The sequence below is a fragment of the Myotis daubentonii genome, chromosome 5 (genome assembly GCF_963259705.1).
Source record: "Myotis daubentonii chromosome 5, mMyoDau2.1, whole genome shotgun sequence".
Classification (NCBI taxonomy): Eukaryota; Metazoa; Chordata; class Mammalia; order Chiroptera; family Vespertilionidae; genus Myotis; species Myotis daubentonii.
Genome location: NC_081844.1, coordinates 62,070,095 through 62,090,600, shown reverse-complemented (window position 1 = coordinate 62,090,600; position 20,506 = coordinate 62,070,095). Strand labels below are relative to the sequence as shown.

Here is a 20,506-nt window from a genome sequence, read left to right as displayed (position 1 = left end):
TAGTTACATATTTAATAATATAGTCTTATTTCTCCACATGGAATGTGATATTTAAATAAACTTTTTAGATTGACATATTTAATTCTTTCTTGGCAATGTCAAAAAAAGTATCAAATACATTGTCTGCTACCTAAAAAAGGCATCTGTGAATTGCTTTTTGAAATTTGAGGGGATATTTTGAAATGATACAGTGATTAGCATGGAGACTGTGGGCTGGGGGCAAGGAGAGCTGGTTGGCCTTCATACGTACATCTGCAATAGAGACGATCACTACCGAGTCCTTCTCCTCCGAAAGCGTCATCCTGGAAACAAGGGAGGTCAGCGTTTGCTTCAGGTAACTATAATTTCGTCTGTTAACAGTGGAAATGCCCAGTGCAAAAGACACTGCAGACACCCGAGGATGGCACCACCATTTCAAACCACAGAGAAAAATATAATTTAGGATTAATATCTATGCTTACTTCTACATTTGGGTTAATTGTGTGGTCATAAAAATAGTGCTTGAAATTGTATTACAGAAGTAATCCCAACCAAAAGCTGTTAGTTTTTATATTATACTAGAGGCCTGGTGCACAAATTCGTGCACCAGTGGGGTCCCTCGACCTGGCCTGTGGGATCGGGCTGAAACAGGCTCTCCAACATTCCCCCCAAGAGTCCCGGATTGCAAGGGTGTGCAGGACAGGCCAAGGGACCCCACCAGTGCATGATCAGAGCCCGGGAGGGACGCAGGAGGTTAGCCAGCCGGGGAGGGGCCGCGGGAGGGCTCAGGGCGTGTCTGGCCCATCTTGCTCAGTCCCAATTGGCTGGACCCCAGCAGCAAGCTAACCTACCGGTTGGAGCTTCTGTTCCCTGGTGTCAGTGCACATCATAGCAACTGGTTGGCCAGTTGACTATCTGCCCCCTGGTGGTCAGTGCATGTCATAGCGAGCAGTTGAGTGGCCTTAGCATATCATTAGCATATTACACTTTGGTTGAAAAGACAACTGGATGACTGGACACTTAGCATATTAGGCTTTTATTATATAGGATTTCATTTTCTGCTTAACATGTTAAGCGCCCAGCCTGTTTTGTCTTCTGGATGGAAAGTATAGTGTCAGTCACCAGTGACTGACTGGGCGCTTAATGTGTTAAGGAAATTCCAATTTGTAGTGGATGGTTAGGAAATGCATTAAATAGACGACAAGACAATTTCAGTATAGTGGAAAAGAAAACTATCCACTCTCCATTTATTATAGTGTCATCTAACTGGGTACGAAAGGCATTGGCTGGTTCTCTACTCTTCTTCCTAAGGAGACACTAGAATTCCAAATAGGAAAAATACTATGAAATAATGTCATCTTTGAAAACAGTGCATGAGGTAATTTCCAAGTGACTTGACGGGATAAATCCACGTCTCTAAGTGACTTTTATTGCCCAATAATGGCCGAAGCACTGTCAAACACACCCATGCCATCCTAAATAGATACCAAGATTCTATGCTCAAAGCAGCAGACAGCATGTAAGCAATGAACATGCCTATGGTCCAGCAAAGCCATTCTTAAAATAGGCAGGGTCAGCCTGGGGGCTGTGGTTTGCTGACCCCTGGCACAGAGGGACACACTCATTGGAATGAATGAGGTTTGTGAGAAAGGCAAGTTTCTGAGGGTTGGTCTAACGTCCCTTTTCTCCTCTTCTGTATCTGGTGAGCTTGAACTCAATCTTCAAGGTTTAGCTCACAGGTCACTGCTATAAAGCCTTTCAGACCTCGGTCCCCATAAAGATGGGGAATGTGGAGATAATCAGATGAAAACAGATTTATCAAAAACAAGGAAGAAAAAGAGTTACCAAGTACTGAGCAGATACTTAACATATTACTTGAGTTATATTCAAAGCATCTGTATCAAAGCTGAATTTAAATTCAAGTCTCCAAATATTTATTAACCTATTTTTTTCTGCCAGACGATATACTGATTTCTGGTTATCCAAATTAATGCCAGATAGGCTGGTGATCTAAGTATCAAATTGAGCATCATTTTAATGGATTACATTTTAAAACTTAAAGGCATGTACCCAAAGATCAGAATATCTGTATTTGATTTTCCTGTTCTAATTTTCTTACCGCCTTCTTTCTTTTTGCTGATGATTACATCAGGGTAAATCCTGCCTACTTTCCTCAGATGAGGGAGAAAGAACTTTAAGACTTCAAATGTGTTAGACACTGTTTCATTCTTATCCAATGTATTCACTTCCTTCTTACCTGAAAGAGGGAAAAATAGGGCTTCTGAGTTCATGGTTTCCTTAGATATCATTTACCTTACAGCTGAAGAACCTATAGATGATGTTAAGTGAGGGCTTCCTGTATTTAAGTCAAATCTATCACCATGAGCCACAACGACCACAAGCTCATAGAACTGTCAGTTTCAAAGAAGGAAGTATAACTGAAACATACTATAAAGAAGTATAACTGAAACTATTTCCAAAGCACATATCATATGTTTTGCTACTTTGACTAATATTGCATCATTAAAGTTTGTATCCTTATAATTTTATTTTATAGCCCCCTCAATATTTAATGACTCCATTCACACCGTTCATTTGAATTTGCCTCTACAATTCTGAAAAAGAAGAACAAAGCTGGAGGGCTCACACTACCTAATTTTAATTCATAATCTATATGTTAATCAAGGCAGTGTGATATTACAGAAAAAAAAAATATATATATATATATATACCAATGGAACACAACAGAGAATCCAGAAAGAGACCCACACAAATATGGTAGATTGACTTTTTTAAAGATATGAAGGCAATTCAATGCAGAATGGGCACCTTTTTGACAAATGGTGCCAGGACACTTGGACATCCACAGAAAAAAGACTGAACCTTAACCTATTCTTCACACCATTTATAAAAATAAACTCTAAGGTTTTATAGACCTAAAATGTAAAATCTGAAACTATAAAATAAAATAAAAAACATAAAAGAAAATCCCCATGACTCTTAAAGAGTTCTTAGATACATCAAATGCATAATATATAAAAAAAATTGACAAATTGGATTTCATCTAAATTGAAAATGGTTGCTTTCTGAAGGACACATTAGGAGAATGAAAAGACAAGCCACAGACTGGGAGAAAATATTTCTAAATCACATATTCATTTGATATGTATCCAGGATACATTAAAAAAAAAACCTCTCGCCTAACCGGTTTGGCTCGGTGGATAGAGCGTCAGCCCCTAGACTGAAAGGGTCCCAGGTTTGATTCCAGTCAAGGGCATGTACCTTGGTTGCAGGGATGTCCCCAGTAGGGAGTGTGCAGGAGGCAGCTCATCGATGTTTCTCTCTCATCGATGTTTCTGACTCTCTATCCCTCTCCCTTCCTCTCTGTAAAAAATCAATAAAATATATTTTTAAAAAACCTCTTAGCCCTAGCTGGTTTGGCTCAGTGGATAGAGCGTTGGACTGCAGACTGAAGGGTCCCAGGTTTGATTCCGGTCAAGGCACATGCCCAAGTTGCAGGCTCGATCCCCAGTTGGGGGCGTGCAGGAGGCAGCCAATCAATGATTCTCTCTAATCATTGATATTTCTATCTCTCTCTCCCTCTCCCTTCCTCTATAAAATCAATGAAAATATATATTTTTTTAAAACTCTCAAAACTCAACAAGAAAACAAACCACCCAATTTTTTTAATGTGCAAAAAATTTGATCAGACATATTACAAAGAAGACGGAAGGAAAATAAGCACATAAAAATGTTCAACATCATCACACTAGACAGAAATGCAACTTAAAACTATGAAATGCCATGACATTAGAATGGCCATAATAAATGGGAGGAACTGGAACTCTCATACAATTGCTGCAGGGAATGCAGAATGGAAAACAGTTTGGCAGTTTCTTACAAAGTTACTCGTATACTTACCATATGCCCACAAATTCTAGATATTTATCCCAAAGAAATGAAAATTCAAACAAAACACCTGTACATGAGTGCTTATAGCAATAGGCATTTGTAATCACCCAAAACCTGAAACCAACCCAAACGCCCCTCAGCTGGTGAAACAAACTATCCATTGTGCATCCATACAATGGAATGCTACTCAGCAATAACAAAGCGGCAAACAAATGGTCACATGACATTTGGATGAATCTTCACTAAGTGAAAGAAACCAGTCTCAAAGGGTTATCTGTGTGATTCCATCTGCATGGCATTCGGGGAAAATGGAAAAATACAGGAGCAGAAACCTGAGCAGTGGTTTCTAGGCATTAAGAGTGGGGCGGAGGAGAAACCAAGATGGCGGCATAGGTTAACGCCGGAGATTGCTGCCCTCGAACAACCACTTCAGAGATATAACTAAAAGACAGAACAGACATCATCCAGAACCACAGGAAGGCTGGCTGAATGGAAATTCTACAACTAGGAGGAAAGAGAATATCATACCCAGACTCAGAGGAGGCGCAGTGCTGAAGTGAAATACTGAGGTGCGGAGTGCGCACGGAGCGGGCTGGCGGCGGAGGGCGCGGTTGTTGTTTTCAATCAGGAGGGAGTTTCAGACTCTGAGCTCCAGATCCGGGCGAGTCTCTGGGGACCCAGACTCAAACGGGAAAAGCGGGACTGTCTGGCTTCGGTCGGAACTCGAAGGCAGCTTTCTCTCTGAGTTTTGCAGTGGTTGCTGGGACTCTGAGAGGCAGAGCCCCTAGGGACGGAACTGAGAGCAGCCATAACTGCTTGCTCCACCCACCCTGTAGATCCCCGGGGACCCGCCCCGCCCAAGCCCTGCGCATAGCCATTTGCCAGATAGCCTCAGGCAAAGGCTAGATTAGCACCGCCCTAGAGATCCAGCACAGAAGCTCTCCCACTGCAGACACAGCTGACTCTCATAGCCAGTTAGCCTGGAGGTCAAATCACCCCTGGTATTACCGACAACAATCAAGGCTTAACTACAACAAGACTGCGCACAAAGACCACTAGGGGGTGCACCAAGAAAAGATAAAAAAATGCGGAGACAAAGAAACAGGACGCAAATGTCAGAAATGGAAGATATAGAGCTCAAAACCACACTTTTAAGGTCTCTCAAGAACTGTCTAGAAGCTGCCGATAAACTTAGTAAGGCCCTCAAAAAGACTGGTGAGACCGCCGATAAATGTAGTGAGATCCTCAAGAAATCTAATGAGACCCTCGATGTTGTGATAAAGAACCAACTAGAAATTAAGCATACATTGACTGAAATAAAGAATATTATACAGACACCCAACAGCAGACCAGAGGAGCGCAAGAATCAAGTCAAAGATTCAAAACACGAAGAAGCAAAAAACACCCAACTGGAAAAGCAAAATGAAAAAAGAATCCGAAAATACGAAGATAGTGTAAGGAGCCTCTGGGATAGCTTCAAGCGTACCAACATCAGAATTATAGGGGTGCCAGAAGATGAGAGAGAGCAAGATATTGAAAACCTATTTGAAGAAATAATGACAGAAAACTTCCCCCACCTGGTGAAAGAAATAGACTTACAGGTCCAGGAAGTGCAGAGAACCCCAAACAAAAGGAATCCAAAGAGGACCACACCAACACACATCATAATTAAAATGCCAAGAGCAAAAGACAAAGAGAGAATCTTAAAAGCAGCAAGAGAAAGAAACCCAGTTACCTACAAGGGAATACCCATACGACTGTCAGCTGATTTCTCAACAGAAACTTTGCAGGCCAGAAGGGAATGGCAAGAAATATTCAAAGTGATGAATACCAAGAACCTACAACCAAGATTACTTTATCCAGCAAAGCTATCATTCAGAACGGAAGGTCAGATAAAGAGCTTCACAGATAAGGAAAAGCTAAAGGAGTTCATCACCACCAAACCAGTATTATATGAAATGCTGAAAGGTATCCTTTAAGAAGAGGAAGAGGAAGAAGAAGGTAAAGATACAAATTATGAACAACAAATATGCATCTATCAACAAGTGAATCTAAGAATCAAGTGAATAAATAATCTGGTGATCATAATAGAATCAGGGACATAGAAAGGGAATGGACTGACTATTCTTGGGGGGGAAAGGGGTGTGGGAGATGCGGAAAGAGACTGGACAAAAATCGTGCACCTATGGAAGAGGACAGTGGGTGGGGAGTGAGGGCGGAGGGTGGGGCGGGAACTGGGAGGAGGGGAGTTATGGGGGGAAAAAAGAGGAACAAATGTAATAATCTGAACAATAAAGATTTAATTTAAAAAAAAAGAATTAGGAGGAAAAAAAAAAGAGTGTGGTGGGGCGAGGGGAGGGGGAGTAATTGACTACACAAGGGGAGGCATGTGGCAGGACCTTAAATCCTGAAGAAAAGGGGGACCACTGAAGGTTGATATACAAGACAGTGCAGTCTTCACGTTGGCTGCAGTGAGGATAGGTAGGTGGTGACAAGACTACAGAGACAGAAAAAATAGGAGTATGTTAGCAGACATTTAGATGAAGCACGAAGGTGGCCTGACTAGGATCGTAGAGACGGTGATGGAAAAATACGGACAGATTTGTGAGGCATGTGGGATTATGAATCAATGGGGTTGCTCACTGACTGACATGGAAGTAAGTATGCAGGAGGGAGAGGCAGGAGTCAGAGATGATGCTCAGGTTTCTGGCTGCGTCTACTGGGTGCATCATGGTACATTCACAGAGATCGAAAACTCAGAAAGACCCCCTTCCAGATAGAGGTGAGAGGAGGTGATGTCTCTTACCTGATTTTCCCATGTCTGACAATAAAAGAGCAAGAACTGCCGAACCGGTTTGGCTCAGTGGATAGAGCATCGGCCTGCGGACTCAAGGGTCCCAGATTTGATTCCGGTCAAGGGCATGTACCTTGGTTGCAGGCACATCTCCACTGGGGGGCATGCAGGAAGCAGCTGATCGATCTCTCTCATCGTTGTTTCTAACTTTCTATCCCTCTCCCTTCTTCTCTGTAAAAAATCAATAAAATATATTTTTTATAAAAAGAGCAAGAACTGATTTAATACATTTATTGGGGAGAAATGTCCTAAAATCAGGAAGCATAAAATGTACAAAACATGAAAAAATAAAACAAACAAACCACCATGCACAAAAACAAAAGTAACACAAACCTAACTTTACGGGGACATCGACCCTCTGTCTACTGTCATACTTCATTTTACTCAAGGCTTCCATCAGCTCTTGGCGATTTCTTTCAGTTTTGTTTTTTAAATGTAGAAAATTTTCCTTAAACTCCAAAATATGGTTTCTACAATTAATTAATTGATTACCTGCAAAGAAAACACATATGTATATGTTTATATATGTAGCAATGGTATCATACAATTTTCATAATATATAACAAAAATGTAAAATTTATGCTTCTCTATAGCTATACTGTATATCTAGCATTAAATGTCTGTATAAGTGTATATATAGTGCTATGTACATATGAGATAGATATAGATATATATATATATATATATATATATATATATAGGTATATATATATATATATATATATATATATATAAAAGACAGAAAAAAAGAATGAAATGTTAAACACAGTACTATCTGGAAGGTGCATGTATCAGATTTGTAATTAGAGGAAAAAACAAATTGAGGCAGAAAATTCACTTCTATGAATTTATCTAAAGAAAATGACCAGGAATGTGTGCAGATTTGGCTCCAGGATGTTCAACACGGGCAGCATTACTTATCATTGTAAGAAAATCAGAAACAACCTAAGTACCTAACAATGGAAATATGCTAAATAAATTACAGAATATCTTTTTAATAGTCTGATAGCTCTTAAATCACATTTGATGAAATCTCTGTTTTGCTACTTAATATTTGTGCGGCTTGAGCAAGCTGTTTAATTTTTGCTAGCCTGTTCTTCACGTGTAAATGGATATATAAGAATCCCTGCCTCAGAGTTGTTGTGAAGATGCAATTCAATAATGCATGCAAACCACATGGCAAAGCACATTTTAAAAAGTGCTTTGACAAATAAACATTTTTGGGTGGAATACTCTTTATTCATTTATCAATTGACTACCATGCAGCTATGAAAAAGAATATTTAATGTCATTAAAGCCATTGTGATGCTTATGAGGCTTCCAAATACAAGGCAAACATGTGGCTGTATGATTTTGAAAAATTAGACTGGTATTATAGATTTGAGAGCAAAAAATCTTGAGAGGCCCTTATAAAACTGAGCAAGACAATGTAGTGAAAGAATACGGCCCCAGTTTTACTTCATCCCTGCCTTGGCTCACCCTAGCCTTAGCCTTGGGCAGAGAATTCAGTCTTTGAAATCCAGCAGGGAGCATTATCTAAAGAATGGACTTGCCAGCACTGAGATTGATTTAAGAGGTTCTAAAACGGAACAATGCTTCATCAAAAGAATTGCAACTACCCCAATAAATCTTGAAAATCTATACAGTGGATGTTACTTTTTTTAAACAGGGACGTAGTTTAACCAGTATAACCCTATTACTGGGGTTCCCAGGTAATATTCTCTTTACAAAAGGGATCATGTGTTTGGAGCTGATATAACACAGGTGATGCAACATATCTGGGCCAAGGTAAGTCAGTCCCTGAGGGATCAATTTGGTAAACATGAAAAGAAAGCGTTTTCTCTAGAGGAAGTAGTATTTGCAGAAACAACCATACAGAAATGTTAAAGGACACAGTCTCGAGGCTTGGGTCTGCTTCTCATTCATTCTTACCTGATAACTCAGCTCATCAGTATTCTATTTAAGTTATTTATATTAGTTGCATAATCACTGAGGTACTTTGTGAGGATGGACTGTTATAAAACTACCTTTCCTGCAAAGTTTGAAATAAACGATAATTTGATGTTTTGAGTCAATTGTGGTAAAACTGTGAAAAGAAACATCAGTCCACATGTGCAATGGGCCAATGTGACTCCCACCCATGAACCAGGTGAGGTCCTGAGGACCACCGACCTCCGCTCCTCACAGCAAGGGGCCAGTAGAAATGAAATGCAAGCCGCCTTTGTAAGTGTAGATTTTCCACTAGCCGCCTTTAAAAAAAGGGTAAGAAGAGACCAGTGAAAGTATCAATAATATATTTAACTTAGTCCTAAATATCTAAAAACTTTTCTCAATATGTAATCAACATAAAAGGCAATTAATGAAATAGTTTACATTCTTTGTTTTTGTACTAAAAAAAGGATATATATATATAAATGGTATTGAAAATCCTGTGTGTATTTTACACTTACAGTACATCTTAATTCAGATGCTAAATTAAGTTATACTAAAATGTAGTCCTACCAAAACAAAACAAAACAAAAATTCTTAATGGAGAAAGATTTTGCACTGCTTCCATTTTAAAATGTAAATTTAGATTAACTTAAAATTAGATTAAAATGCAGTTCCTCAGTTGCACACACTACACTTTGAGTGCCCAGTAGCTACCTGAAGAGGAGCTACTGGACCGGACAGCACAGATCAATGATACCAGCTGCGAGCCTGTTATACACATATCTCAGGCCTCACCCAGGGCCTCCTGAGTCAGAAGCTGTATTTTAATGATTCACAGGAGACTGAGATTCATGTTAAAATTTAAGAAGTACTGTTAATAGACCTTTAATAGTTTCATCTTCCTCATCATTGACTTCACCATAGAGTTCGGGTCTTTATTGCCTCTCGCTGCACTATTATTATAATTGCCTCTTAATTGGTCTCTCACCTCCAATCCACAGTTAGTCTTCTGGAAACCCTGCTCAAAGACTTTAAACGGTTCCCTAAATGTTAGCTGAATAAAATCCAAATGAACTTGCCTTAGTATGCAAGGTCCTATACAATGTGGCTATGACCTAACTTTTCTACCTTATTTCATTCACTAAATACCTCCGGAAAGAAGAAGCATGCTGAGCTATTCATTCTTTCTCCACCTGAATAGCTATCATGTGCCACTCACTGTGCTGTAACAGGTAAACAAACATGGATAAAGTCAGGTTCCTGCTCTAAATTAAGTAACAATCCGGCTTGCAAGGGATGTGGGAAAGGAGCATATATTTGAACAGCTAAGTATAATGGAATTGTCGAAATGGAATTATCCTCGAGGTGCACAGGCCAAGGGAGGAAGGAACAATGAAGAGCCCACTAGCCCTTGGATCCTGGACTCTGCTGACTACACCTGGGGGCTCTCCCCTCGCCAGTCCTACTGCAGCGTATGTTGTAGGCACAAATGTACATTCCCACAGGTCGGATACCTTGGTGATTATATATGGTCCCCACTTGGATGGGAGAAGGCAACTGATCAATGTTTCTCTTGCACATTGATGTTTCTCTCTCTCTCACCTCACTCTCTCTCCCTCCCCCTTCCTCTCTCTAAAAATTAATAAATAAATCCTCAGGTGAGGATTTAAAAAAAGAGTAGTGTATTCTCAAGATCTCATTTTCTGAACTTGGACATATGAAGGATGGGAATATAAACACTTTGAGGAACCAAACTTGTTTTTCCTGGTCATAACTAGAAAACACACCAAAATGGTTGTATGTATCTCAACAAGTCTACAGTTTCATTAAAAGAATGTTAATTGTATTAAAGTGTCCTATGAGGTTGCCAATCTAAATTGTCTTCCAAAATTACTATCAAAAGAGGTTTACATTTTGCTTTCTAACTATGAGTAATGACATTTTTTTTTTGTTAATAAAATTGCTCATTGTTTATTGTTCCAAAATAAATAAAAGACACATTTGGGTAATGGTCTTTGTAGAAAATGAAGAAGGAAAGAGTATAAAATGATTAAAGATTAGTAGTATATATCATATAAATTAATATACATTTTTTAATCTTTGAAACAAATGGCATGCATGTTGGTATTGTGGGTACATGACAAAATTTAGTATTAATTAAGGGACTAAAACATAGTTTTAGCATTAATTAGAGGACATAAACATTAATTAGAGGACTAAAGCCACTTTCAAACTTTATCCTTGACCCTACTACCAAGACTACTTAGTGTGCACCCTGAGTCATAAATGAGTATCAAAAGAAGAATGAAAATTTAACCTAAAACAACCCAAGGACAGTCTTAGAAGGCTGGATAAATATGTTTGCAGAATCCCTACGTCTTCAGTTCAAAATTTAACTGTATAAATGTTAAAATGTTATGCTATGGCCTAGAGTTGAAAGATAAAATACAGGAAACCAAAGTTAAATTTGAATTGCAGATAAACAATGTTTTAGTATCAATGCATCCCATGCAATTTTTACACTAACAACTTACTCATTGCTTATCTGAAATTCAAATTTAACTGGGCAACCTCCACTTTTATTTGCTACATTAGGAACGCCGCAGACAACAATAAATTAAAACCTTGGTGTGTTTCAAAGTGGCAATGTGAGCCATGTTAGTCAGATTCCAAACCAGCACCCTAAATTGTTGGTTATGCCTCTCTCCGCCATCGCATCCTTTTCAGCGTCCCAGAATATACTGAGGGAGCCCTGAAGTGCGGCTCAAAAATGCTGAACGCGAAAGAGGCAAGATGCTGGCTGTGTGACAGTTCTTGGAGTCAGGCATTGGCGTTTCTGGAAATAATGGGGTGGGGGTGGGGGGTGCAGCTGGACACAGATCGGGTCCTTGAACCTACCCGAGGCCCTGCAGGCCAATGCGTTAACGCGCGTGCCAAGTGGCGGTCAAAGCCACGCGGATAGACCTGGGTGTCCGTTACAGCTCAACCGCTGGCAGGACCAGGGCGTGGGGGCTACATCTGTGAAGCCCCTATTAGGAGAGCAGGCGACCCCGCCAGGTCCCTATGTCAGCCCACCCCCTTCTCTCTGACCCAGCAATCCAGGAGCCCCGAAGCGAGACAGTTGGCGGGAGAAGCCACCCCCCGCTTACTGGTCTGAGTCATCCTGTAGATACAGAAACAGGAGAAGCTGAAGAGCATGACCGCGATGAGCGCCATCAGCAAGTTCACTTGCTTGGCCCTCATGGAGCTGGTGGGGTCCGGGTCCGGCAGCCGGCGGCGCAGCAGTGGCGGCGGGGAGCAAGGCCCGCACCACCGAGGACCAAGAAGCACGCGAGCGCCTGCGCCCCTGGACGCGCGCCCCTGCGCACCCTCCCCACGGTACCCGTGGGACCCCGGCACACCCGCCCCTTGGGAGCTCCCTTCCCTAAGAGAACTCTGCACCCTTCGCCTCCCGAGTATGGCTCAGCACTTAGAATCCGAAGCTTGTAGGGCTGCGGTTAGTTAAATGACAAGCTATGGGGCTGACACGTGGTGAGGGCTCAGGAACTCACTTTATCTTCCTGTAGGAGTGACTTTTGTGCCAGACTCTGGGCTAAACAGTTTCCATATAGGATCTCAGGTTACGCAGCTGCAAATGGTTCCTCAAATCTTATACATAGATTTCAAAAATTCCTACAGAAAATATGTATCTTTACTTTCAGCTGGTTAGCCTTAAATGGTAACCATCACAGGTCCAAATGACTTCAACGGCTTAAATGTTCATGTGGGACGTGATCAACCCCACATGATTTAGTTCAATCCCCTTACCTCTATGTTTTATCCATTGGTACCCCCTACCCAGGAAAGGAGCAGGGAGTCAACTTTTATGAAAGAAAAAGCTATGTCTACGATGAGCAGCAGCCCTTGGGAGATTTGCTGAGCTCTCCCAAGTTCAAGGTGGGAGTTCCTCAGACCTTCAACCAGGGATGGGAAACACTAGGTGAGCTTCAGAAGAGTGAGACTCTCTCTGATCTCCTTAAACGTGTTTTTCTATTTGGGTTCTCCACTCTGATCACTCTACTCCTGTATGGGACTCACTGGCAGTGCCTGGTAAAACGGATTCTACTTCAAACTAGCCTAGCACCACTGGGCTGGTTTCTGGCCCTTTGAGGAATAAAGATTCGCACACACGCCACCCTGTCATTATAAGCCATTTTCTCGTGAGCTAGTGGCCAGGAGTTGTGGCCTTCAGTTGAGCAGTGACCCAGCCAGCTCCCCAAATAGGGAACTGGGAGAAATAAATACATCCACCTTATCCTCCCGCCTCCCGTCAGACTCTTGCCAGTCTTCACTTTGGCTAAGCTCTCCGGGAAGCCAGAAAGCAAGGAAGTCCAGCCTGATGTCCTAGAGCAGTGATGGCGAACCTATGACACACGTGTCAGAGGTGACACGCAAACTCATTTTTTGGGTTGATTTTTCTTTGTTAAATGGCATTTCAATATATAAAATAAATATCAAAGATATAAGTCTTTGTTTTACGATGGTTGCAAATATCAAAAAATTTCTATATGTGACACGGCACCAGAATTAAGTTAGGGTTTTTCAAAATGCTGACACGCCGAGCTCAAAAGGTTCGCCATCACTGGCCTAGAGCATAGAAGCCTGCCTCCTGGGCTCTGGAGCAGAGTAGAGAAAGCTGTAGGCTAGAGTGAGGTGGGGGAAGGAAGCTGTTCAGCACAAAGCTATCTCCAAAATCAATAATGTAATGTTCTCTAACTTGAACTCCAGTTTCACATTTTCAGCTGCCTTTAAGACTCAAAAAAGCACTTTGCTCTCACACCTTAATGAATCTGACATCAGTATATCTTTGAGTTGATTTTTACATTTTGTAAGATTTTATCTTCTTCTTTTGTCTTTTTCCAAAGAAAGGAAAAACCAAAATCTTCCAGTCAGCCAATGGTCCATCTATGAGTCAGACAGAACACATGATATTTATTGAGCACCTACTGTGTGTCAGTCACTGAATAGGTGCTAGAGATACAAACAGTCACCTGCTGGTTCTTGACTCCAGCTTCTTCCTCATGCTCAGACATGAACTGCCCTCCCCACACACTCATATTCCTACCTATCAAAGATTCTGCTGAAATGCCACTTCCTCCATGAAGCCTTCATTGGTCTCCATCCACCAAGGGATCACTATCTTCTTTGAACTCTTTGTAACACTCAAATCCTCTCTCAGGGCACTCAATCTGCATCATATTTAATTGTTATGCACATATCTTATTTCCTCTGCCATGTGATAAAGCCCTAGAAGAGAAAGACACTTTTTATATGTTAAGTTTTTATATCATACTAGAGGCCCAGTGCACGAAATTCATGCACAGGTAGGGTCCTTAGTGGCTGCAGGCCGTTGGCCAGGGCCTCCCTTCTCGCAGTTGGCTGGACAGCCCCGCCCCCTGGTCGAACTCCCGATCGCAGGGACCATTTGCATATTGGGCTTTTATTATATAGGATTCCCCACTGCACATTTCAGGGCATGTTACAGATCAAAGGTACTGACTGAAACACAGCCTGTGGTACAACTGAGCTACAGTTGCAACCAATCACTGTACTCACTGCCCAGTACCACTGAAGCCAATAATAAATATCACTCCAGCAATGCAGTAGCTAGACAACAGTAGCATTCTCAAAGACCCTCAGAGTTCCCGTTTATGATTTTCTCTTTAGTGTCACACTCAGACCATGGGAAGTAGAGAATTACCCGGCTAAAGATAAATATTTGCTCAAATACTAGAAATGGGAAGAGTGGCCTCTGGGGATACTACCAGCATCACAGCCCTTAAGGCTTCTTTAGTTAACCCGGATCTAAACCCTGGTCTCATAACTGTTAGCAGCACAGAAAAGTAAGCAATGAGGACAGATTTTTCTAGTCTCCTATATAGACAGGATCCTGAAGGAGAAAACAATCTGAAAGATAATGACTGTTGATAAAATGTCAGTTGTCTTGGCCCCTATTTCTGTTTCAAATTACTTAGAAATCAGCCATCTGTACCAAGTGAGTGCCATTTGTTGAGCACAATTCAGGAAAATGACAGTATCAAAGAGATTTTTATGGACCATCTATGACTGCTGTCGCTAAACTTTAGTATGCACAAGAATCATCTGGAAACCTTGTTAAACACAGATTACTGGGCCCATCTTCAGAGTTTCTGATTCAGTAGGTTAAGGCTGGGACCCCAAATTTTGCATTTCTGACAAGCCCCAAATGATACTGATGCTGCGGGCCTCAGGAACTACAGTTTGTTTGTTTGTTTTTAGTTTATCTTTATTGCTTAAAGTATTACAGATGTCTCCTTTTTTCTCTCATTGAGTCCTTCCATCCTGCTCCTGTCCCGGGAACTACATTTGAGAATCACTGCATGATAGCACTCCATAGAAGCATAGGTTATACTTAGAAAAATACCCAAACCATCCCAAGATTCTTATTTAATGAAGACACCACATCCTCCACCACCAGTGTAGGGGAATCTATTACACTTGATCTTAGCCAAAAGGCCGAGAAGCGATAAGGGAATCTATTATGTCCCCTTGGCCTTTATATTCCAGAAGTTAACAATATGTACAAAATTTGCCTCTTATTTTTTCCATCACCATTTATCTCCCCCCCCCATACCCTCTAAATAAAATAAAAAGTTCAATGAAAAAATTTGTCTCTTATACTCATGTACCATGACTAGCCTGACTAGGGGAAAAAGAGCTCACAAGCTTCTAGGACTTTCTCCTGAATGAAAAGCCTACGGAAGACAAATTGAAGATGTCCCTTCCAGCAAGCAGAGCTTACAACCCAACAACTAGATGAACAGACACAGGAATGTGGTACAGACAAGTAGTCCAACATGGATCAACAAGGGCTGGGGTTTTTGTTTTTGTTTTTAATTGTCCTTCCTATGGTAATAGCACTTAAATTTTCCTTAGGGAAACTGTGGTACTTCAACAATTCTTTCATCTGTGCACGTTGCTGCTCACAAGTAGAGTGGAGCCTGTCACCCACCTTATCACTCGTGATCAATAGAAAGTAGGGGAGGAAGGTTCTGGGACTCTTGAGCCGGGCTTTCAGAGGACTGGCATCTTTTACCTTCTCCTTTTTGAAGCCCAACTGCCATGCTGTAAGGAAGTCCAATCCAAATCACCAAGTGCTTAGAGACTACGTGGAGAGGGACACAAGGATGAGAGGCCATCTTGGACGTTCCAGCACCAGCCGAGCTCTAAATGAACACAGCTATGTGGGGACCCCACATAAAACTAGCAGAGCTGCCTCGCTGACGCCAGACAACCCACAGAATCACAAGAAATAAGTTATTGTTTTAAGCCACAAAATTGGGAATGGTTGGTTCATGTCCTTTGTTAAAACCGTTCCCCCTTTAGTTCCTCTCTTATTTGAACAAAACACATTCACCTAAGTCAGTGGTCAGCAAACTGCGGCTCGGCAAACCGCGGCTTGAGAGCCATATGCAGCTCTTTGGCCCCTGTGGCTCTTCCACAAAATACCGACATCTGCGCATGGGCCACGAAGTTTCAATTGCACTGTATGTGCGTGCCCACATGTGGTATTTTGTGGAAGAGCCACACTGAAGGGGCCAAAGAACCGCATATGGCTCACAAGCTGAGGTTTGCAGACCACGGACCTAAGTGATCCGGTCAGCCCTCCATATCTTCACATCATATTTTCAATAATGTTTCAGTTACCAGTTTTAGTATCAAGTTAATAACTACTTTACAGATGGTAAGGAATATACTATGTTCATGTCACGTTGGGATTTGGGGAGCCTATTTCTGCACACTGGGGTGTGGGATGCATCCTTTGGTCCAGAGCAGTGGTTCTCAACCTTCCTAATGCCGTGACCCTTTAATAGAGTTCCTCATGTTGCTGTGACCCCCAATTTCATTGTTACAAATTGAACATAATTAAAGCATAGTGGTTAATCACAAAAACAATATGTAATTATATATGTGTTTTCCGATGGTCTTAGGCGACCGCTGTGAAAGGGTCGTTCGACCCCCAAAGGGGTTGCGACCCACAGGTGAGAACCGCTGGTCCAGAGAGATGTATGACAGGGAACCAGATAGCCTTGACAGGGTTTGGACTTTAGCCCAAGATAGAATAAATGTCAAACCCATCTGACTCCTCCAGGGACTGAAAATAGTAATCCTATATAATTCACTGGTTTATAGGCTTGGATCCCTGTGCCCAGGAGACTATCCAAATGTCATCTTTAAACGGCTATTTTTTCAGTGTTGTGATTAGTACTCAACAGTCTCTTCCCATATTGGTGACTTGAGAGACAAGTGATATACATCCTTATTCCACCACTACCGCATGCCTTTGGCACCACTGTCCTCACTAAAATTACCGAGGTGGCTACTTCTAGGGAATGACAGGGCATCAGCCTGACATTTCACTGATCTTCTTGAACCAACTCAATCCTTGATGTGGGCATCTCTGTGGCACACTATGACCCTCCCTTGGAAATTCCTTAGGGCTTCTCATAATTACATCCCCTACACTGGGGCTATTCTTAATCTTTACTCACCAATGTTCTCATATTGGTTACTGCCTGTGACTCTTTAAATGTTGAAACCTTGCCCTGAGGCACAGAACTAAGTCATTCCTTCACTGCCATGTATATTGCTCTCAACTTGGCCCATCGCACTGACTTATTTACTGCCCATCGAACGAAGAGTAGGTGACTTTTTAATGGAGATTCTACTGCACACTAGCTCTCACAGATAAGCCAAGAAATGTGTTTTATTTTAGTGGAGAGTTTTGAGGTTCCGACTGCTCGGCAACAGAAGTCAACTGCGAATTAGCTCTAAAGCAGAGATGCTACCTGCTCATCTGTGTGTTATAACCCTTCGGAGATACCGCTCAAGAAACAAATTCCATTTTATTTGAGAGTTTTCTTGTGCCGCTTCCTCTTTATAATGATCCCCTTCTGATATTTTCCATATCGTATCATAGGTAGTTCACAGATCTTAATATACTTTGCCACCCTTAAGTTATGGGAAATGTTTTCATGCTGGCAAACGCCCTAGCACCATCATCAGGAACTTTTTGAGTCTAAACATCCCAGTGGTAGCCACAAGGTGGCGGTATTATGTTTCAGTCAAAGCCTCCCGGTTGTGTGTATTCTGGTGTCAGAAACTTCTAAAATTATGTGTGAATGTGTTCGAATGGTAGGGTCTCAGAAGCATACGTGGGCCACTGCCCATTATATATATTTTAGAGCTTGCCAAATAGTCCTTCAAAATGTTGTGGTGCCTCTGCCACGCAACATTGACTATATCATACAATCTTAGACCTCTGACCTGGGTCAAATAAAGATTTCTTGAGCCTCAAGTTGATTGCCCTTTTCTCCCACAACATTGATAGTTGAATTAAAATCACTACCCTGAGCTAAACATACCTTATTTTCCTTCAACATCACTGGCTTTAAACTCATGCAGGCTGGGATAACTGGAGCAGATCTGTTAGGTAAACCTAGGTGAGGTGGATGCAGAAGCTAGAGTGGGCTTCCCTCATCTCAGCTATAATTAATGTGCCACCAAACCCTTTGTAGGGGCCCTGTTAATTTTCCTGCTTCTCTATTCCCCTTTATCCTCTGACTTAAAAAACAACACCACCAATCATAAATAGTTCTACCTGATTCGATGTTTATTTTCTTTGTTCTGGTTACCAGTTCCACCCCATCCCATAACTTAATTCTGAATAGCTTAAACTTTCATTTGTAAAGCCCATTACCAGTGGCTGTGAGAACAAATCTGCCTTGGCATTCTGTATATTTCACCGTTATCCCGTTGAAAGAATCATACCTAAACATGAGAAGTTCCCCCTAATCAGTGCCTAACATGGTTTCAGGGACATGCAATGCAAATCAGCATAAATTAATCAGGGCTGCCACTGTCCTTAATATTTTTTAAAAATATATTTTATTGATTTTTTACAGAGAGGAAGGGAGAGGGATAGAGAGTTAGAAACATCGATGAGAGAGAAACATCGATCAGCTGCCTCCTGCACACTCCCTACTGGGGATGTGCCTACAACCAAGGTACATGCCCATGACTGGAATCGAACCTGGGACCTTTGAGGGTGCAGGCTGACGCTCTATCCACTGCGCCAAACTGGTTAGGGCTGTCCTTAATATTTTTAATGCTTCCTCAGAGGAAACCCATTTCTCAGTATAAATTCACTGCATTCCAGACTTTAAAACTCCAAAAGGGACCATTAATATTTAACTTGGGTTCTCTATGGATCAAATGCTGAACACTGCAAGAAGTTGTTGATTAACAGCCATACTAGTAACCCTTTCTATTAAGCAGCTTCTAAAATCAACAGTGTCTTAGTTTGTTTACACTGATAATCCAAGAAAGCAGGGACTCTTCAGTACTACTCAAAAATATTACCAAACTCCAGTGGGCTGCAGCCTTTGTTTTCCATGATAAGACCAGGTAAAAGCACATAGCTTAGTTAGAGACCTAAGTAGGTCCCACCTTTTTCTTGAAGCCAGAATTCTAAGCTTAGGACTTAACCACCATTAAGCCAAGCTACATGGAAGAAAGAAATCTGAGAATAAGAAGGTCAATATTCCCAGAGGGACAAATCTGGTCTAATATATTTGCCAGTTACATGCAAATAGGCAGTCACATGCACATGACAATTTAATGTACAGGGACCCTGCTTCCAATAAGTGCAGTTCAATTCACTTCTCAGGTTCTGACCAAACAGGCTAGCAGTCTCTTCTCTTGGAGAAAAACATGATTGAAGTAGGCCAACAGGCAGCATGAAGACAAGAAGAGCTCTCTGCACTCCCTACCGTCAGTACAGCACATTGAAAGGTAAAAGGATTCTATCACTTTATGACAGGATTATCTCACTTTCTATTTCACAAAGGTCTTGTGAGCTAATGCAAAGACCCCTGAAACAGAAATTAGTTTCTACTTCTTAATTTGTCAAATTGGCTGTATACTTTGCCTTTCTGAATCTTCTTATGTGCAATAAAAAATATTCAATATTCAATGAAGTGATCTTCAAGTTCAAGACCTAAGATTCTATGATTTTATTATTATATGTCCATATTTCATTACCAAGTTGACCATTAGTTGCTTCTATGGAGTGGGGATAATGGCTTATGCAAGCTTCACATGTCTGGTGTTTTACAATTAGTACCTTTTAAAAAATGTTCGTTGAGGTGTGGAAAAGTGTGTTTTGCTGCTTTAATGTGTGTTAACAACAGGATGAAGGGAACATACATATACACATTTACATAGAATATTCCTGGAGGTTTAAACCAGAAACTAATACTGGTTGTTTTCGAGCAAGGGGGCTCAAGGATCAGGAGTCTTGGGGGTGTGTGTGTGTGTAGGTGGGGAGTATATTTCAATATAAATTGTCCTTTGTACTTACATTCTGCATTTCCCTTCTTTCTCCTGCAGCCACACTGACCTTCTTGCTATTCCTCCAATTTACGAAGTATCTTCCTGGTTCAAGGCCCTTGAGCTTGCCATTCTAGTGCCTAGAATAGAACGCACTCATAAGGTTCACTGCCTTACTTCATCTGGACACTGCTCAAATGTCACCTTAACACAGAGACTCCCCTGACTACCTGTATGTAAAAACTCCCTTCCCCATACGCCTTATTTTAGGACCACCTGGCGATAAATATTTGTGTTTATTTACTGTAAGACTACCTTTTGGAACCCTGACTGGTACATAACAGGCAAACAACAAATGCTTAAATTAAGAGATGTGACTTTTTAAAGTCATTTCTTTGTCAAGAAAAACAACCAGTTAAG

At 41.3% G+C, this 20,506-nt stretch overlaps 1 protein-coding gene across 5 annotated transcripts in view; it reads right to left on the bottom strand.

The window, feature by feature from the left end:
• The window catches only part of MGAT4D (MGAT4 family member D), a 39,159-nt gene that overhangs the window by 18,033 nt on the left and 620 nt on the right, over positions 1-20,506 (bottom strand). For 4 of the 5 annotated variants that reach the window (XR_009453033.1, XR_009453035.1, XR_009453036.1 and 1 more), the window contains exons 2-7: positions 20,118-20,226; positions 13,782-13,963; positions 12,229-12,349; positions 7,079-7,237; positions 2,099-2,236; positions 251-384 (exon numbers count right to left, since the gene is read on the bottom strand). Coding sequence is in view for 1 of the 5 variants with exons in the window: in XM_059697974.1 (XP_059553957.1) it covers positions 251-384; positions 2,099-2,236; positions 7,079-7,142 (336 nt within the window). In the remaining 4 variants the exon portion in view is untranslated. The remainder of the gene's footprint in view (positions 1-250; positions 385-2,098; positions 2,237-7,078; positions 7,238-12,228; positions 12,350-13,781; positions 13,964-20,117; positions 20,227-20,506) is intronic. The other variant, XR_009453034.1, reaches the window with a different exon arrangement.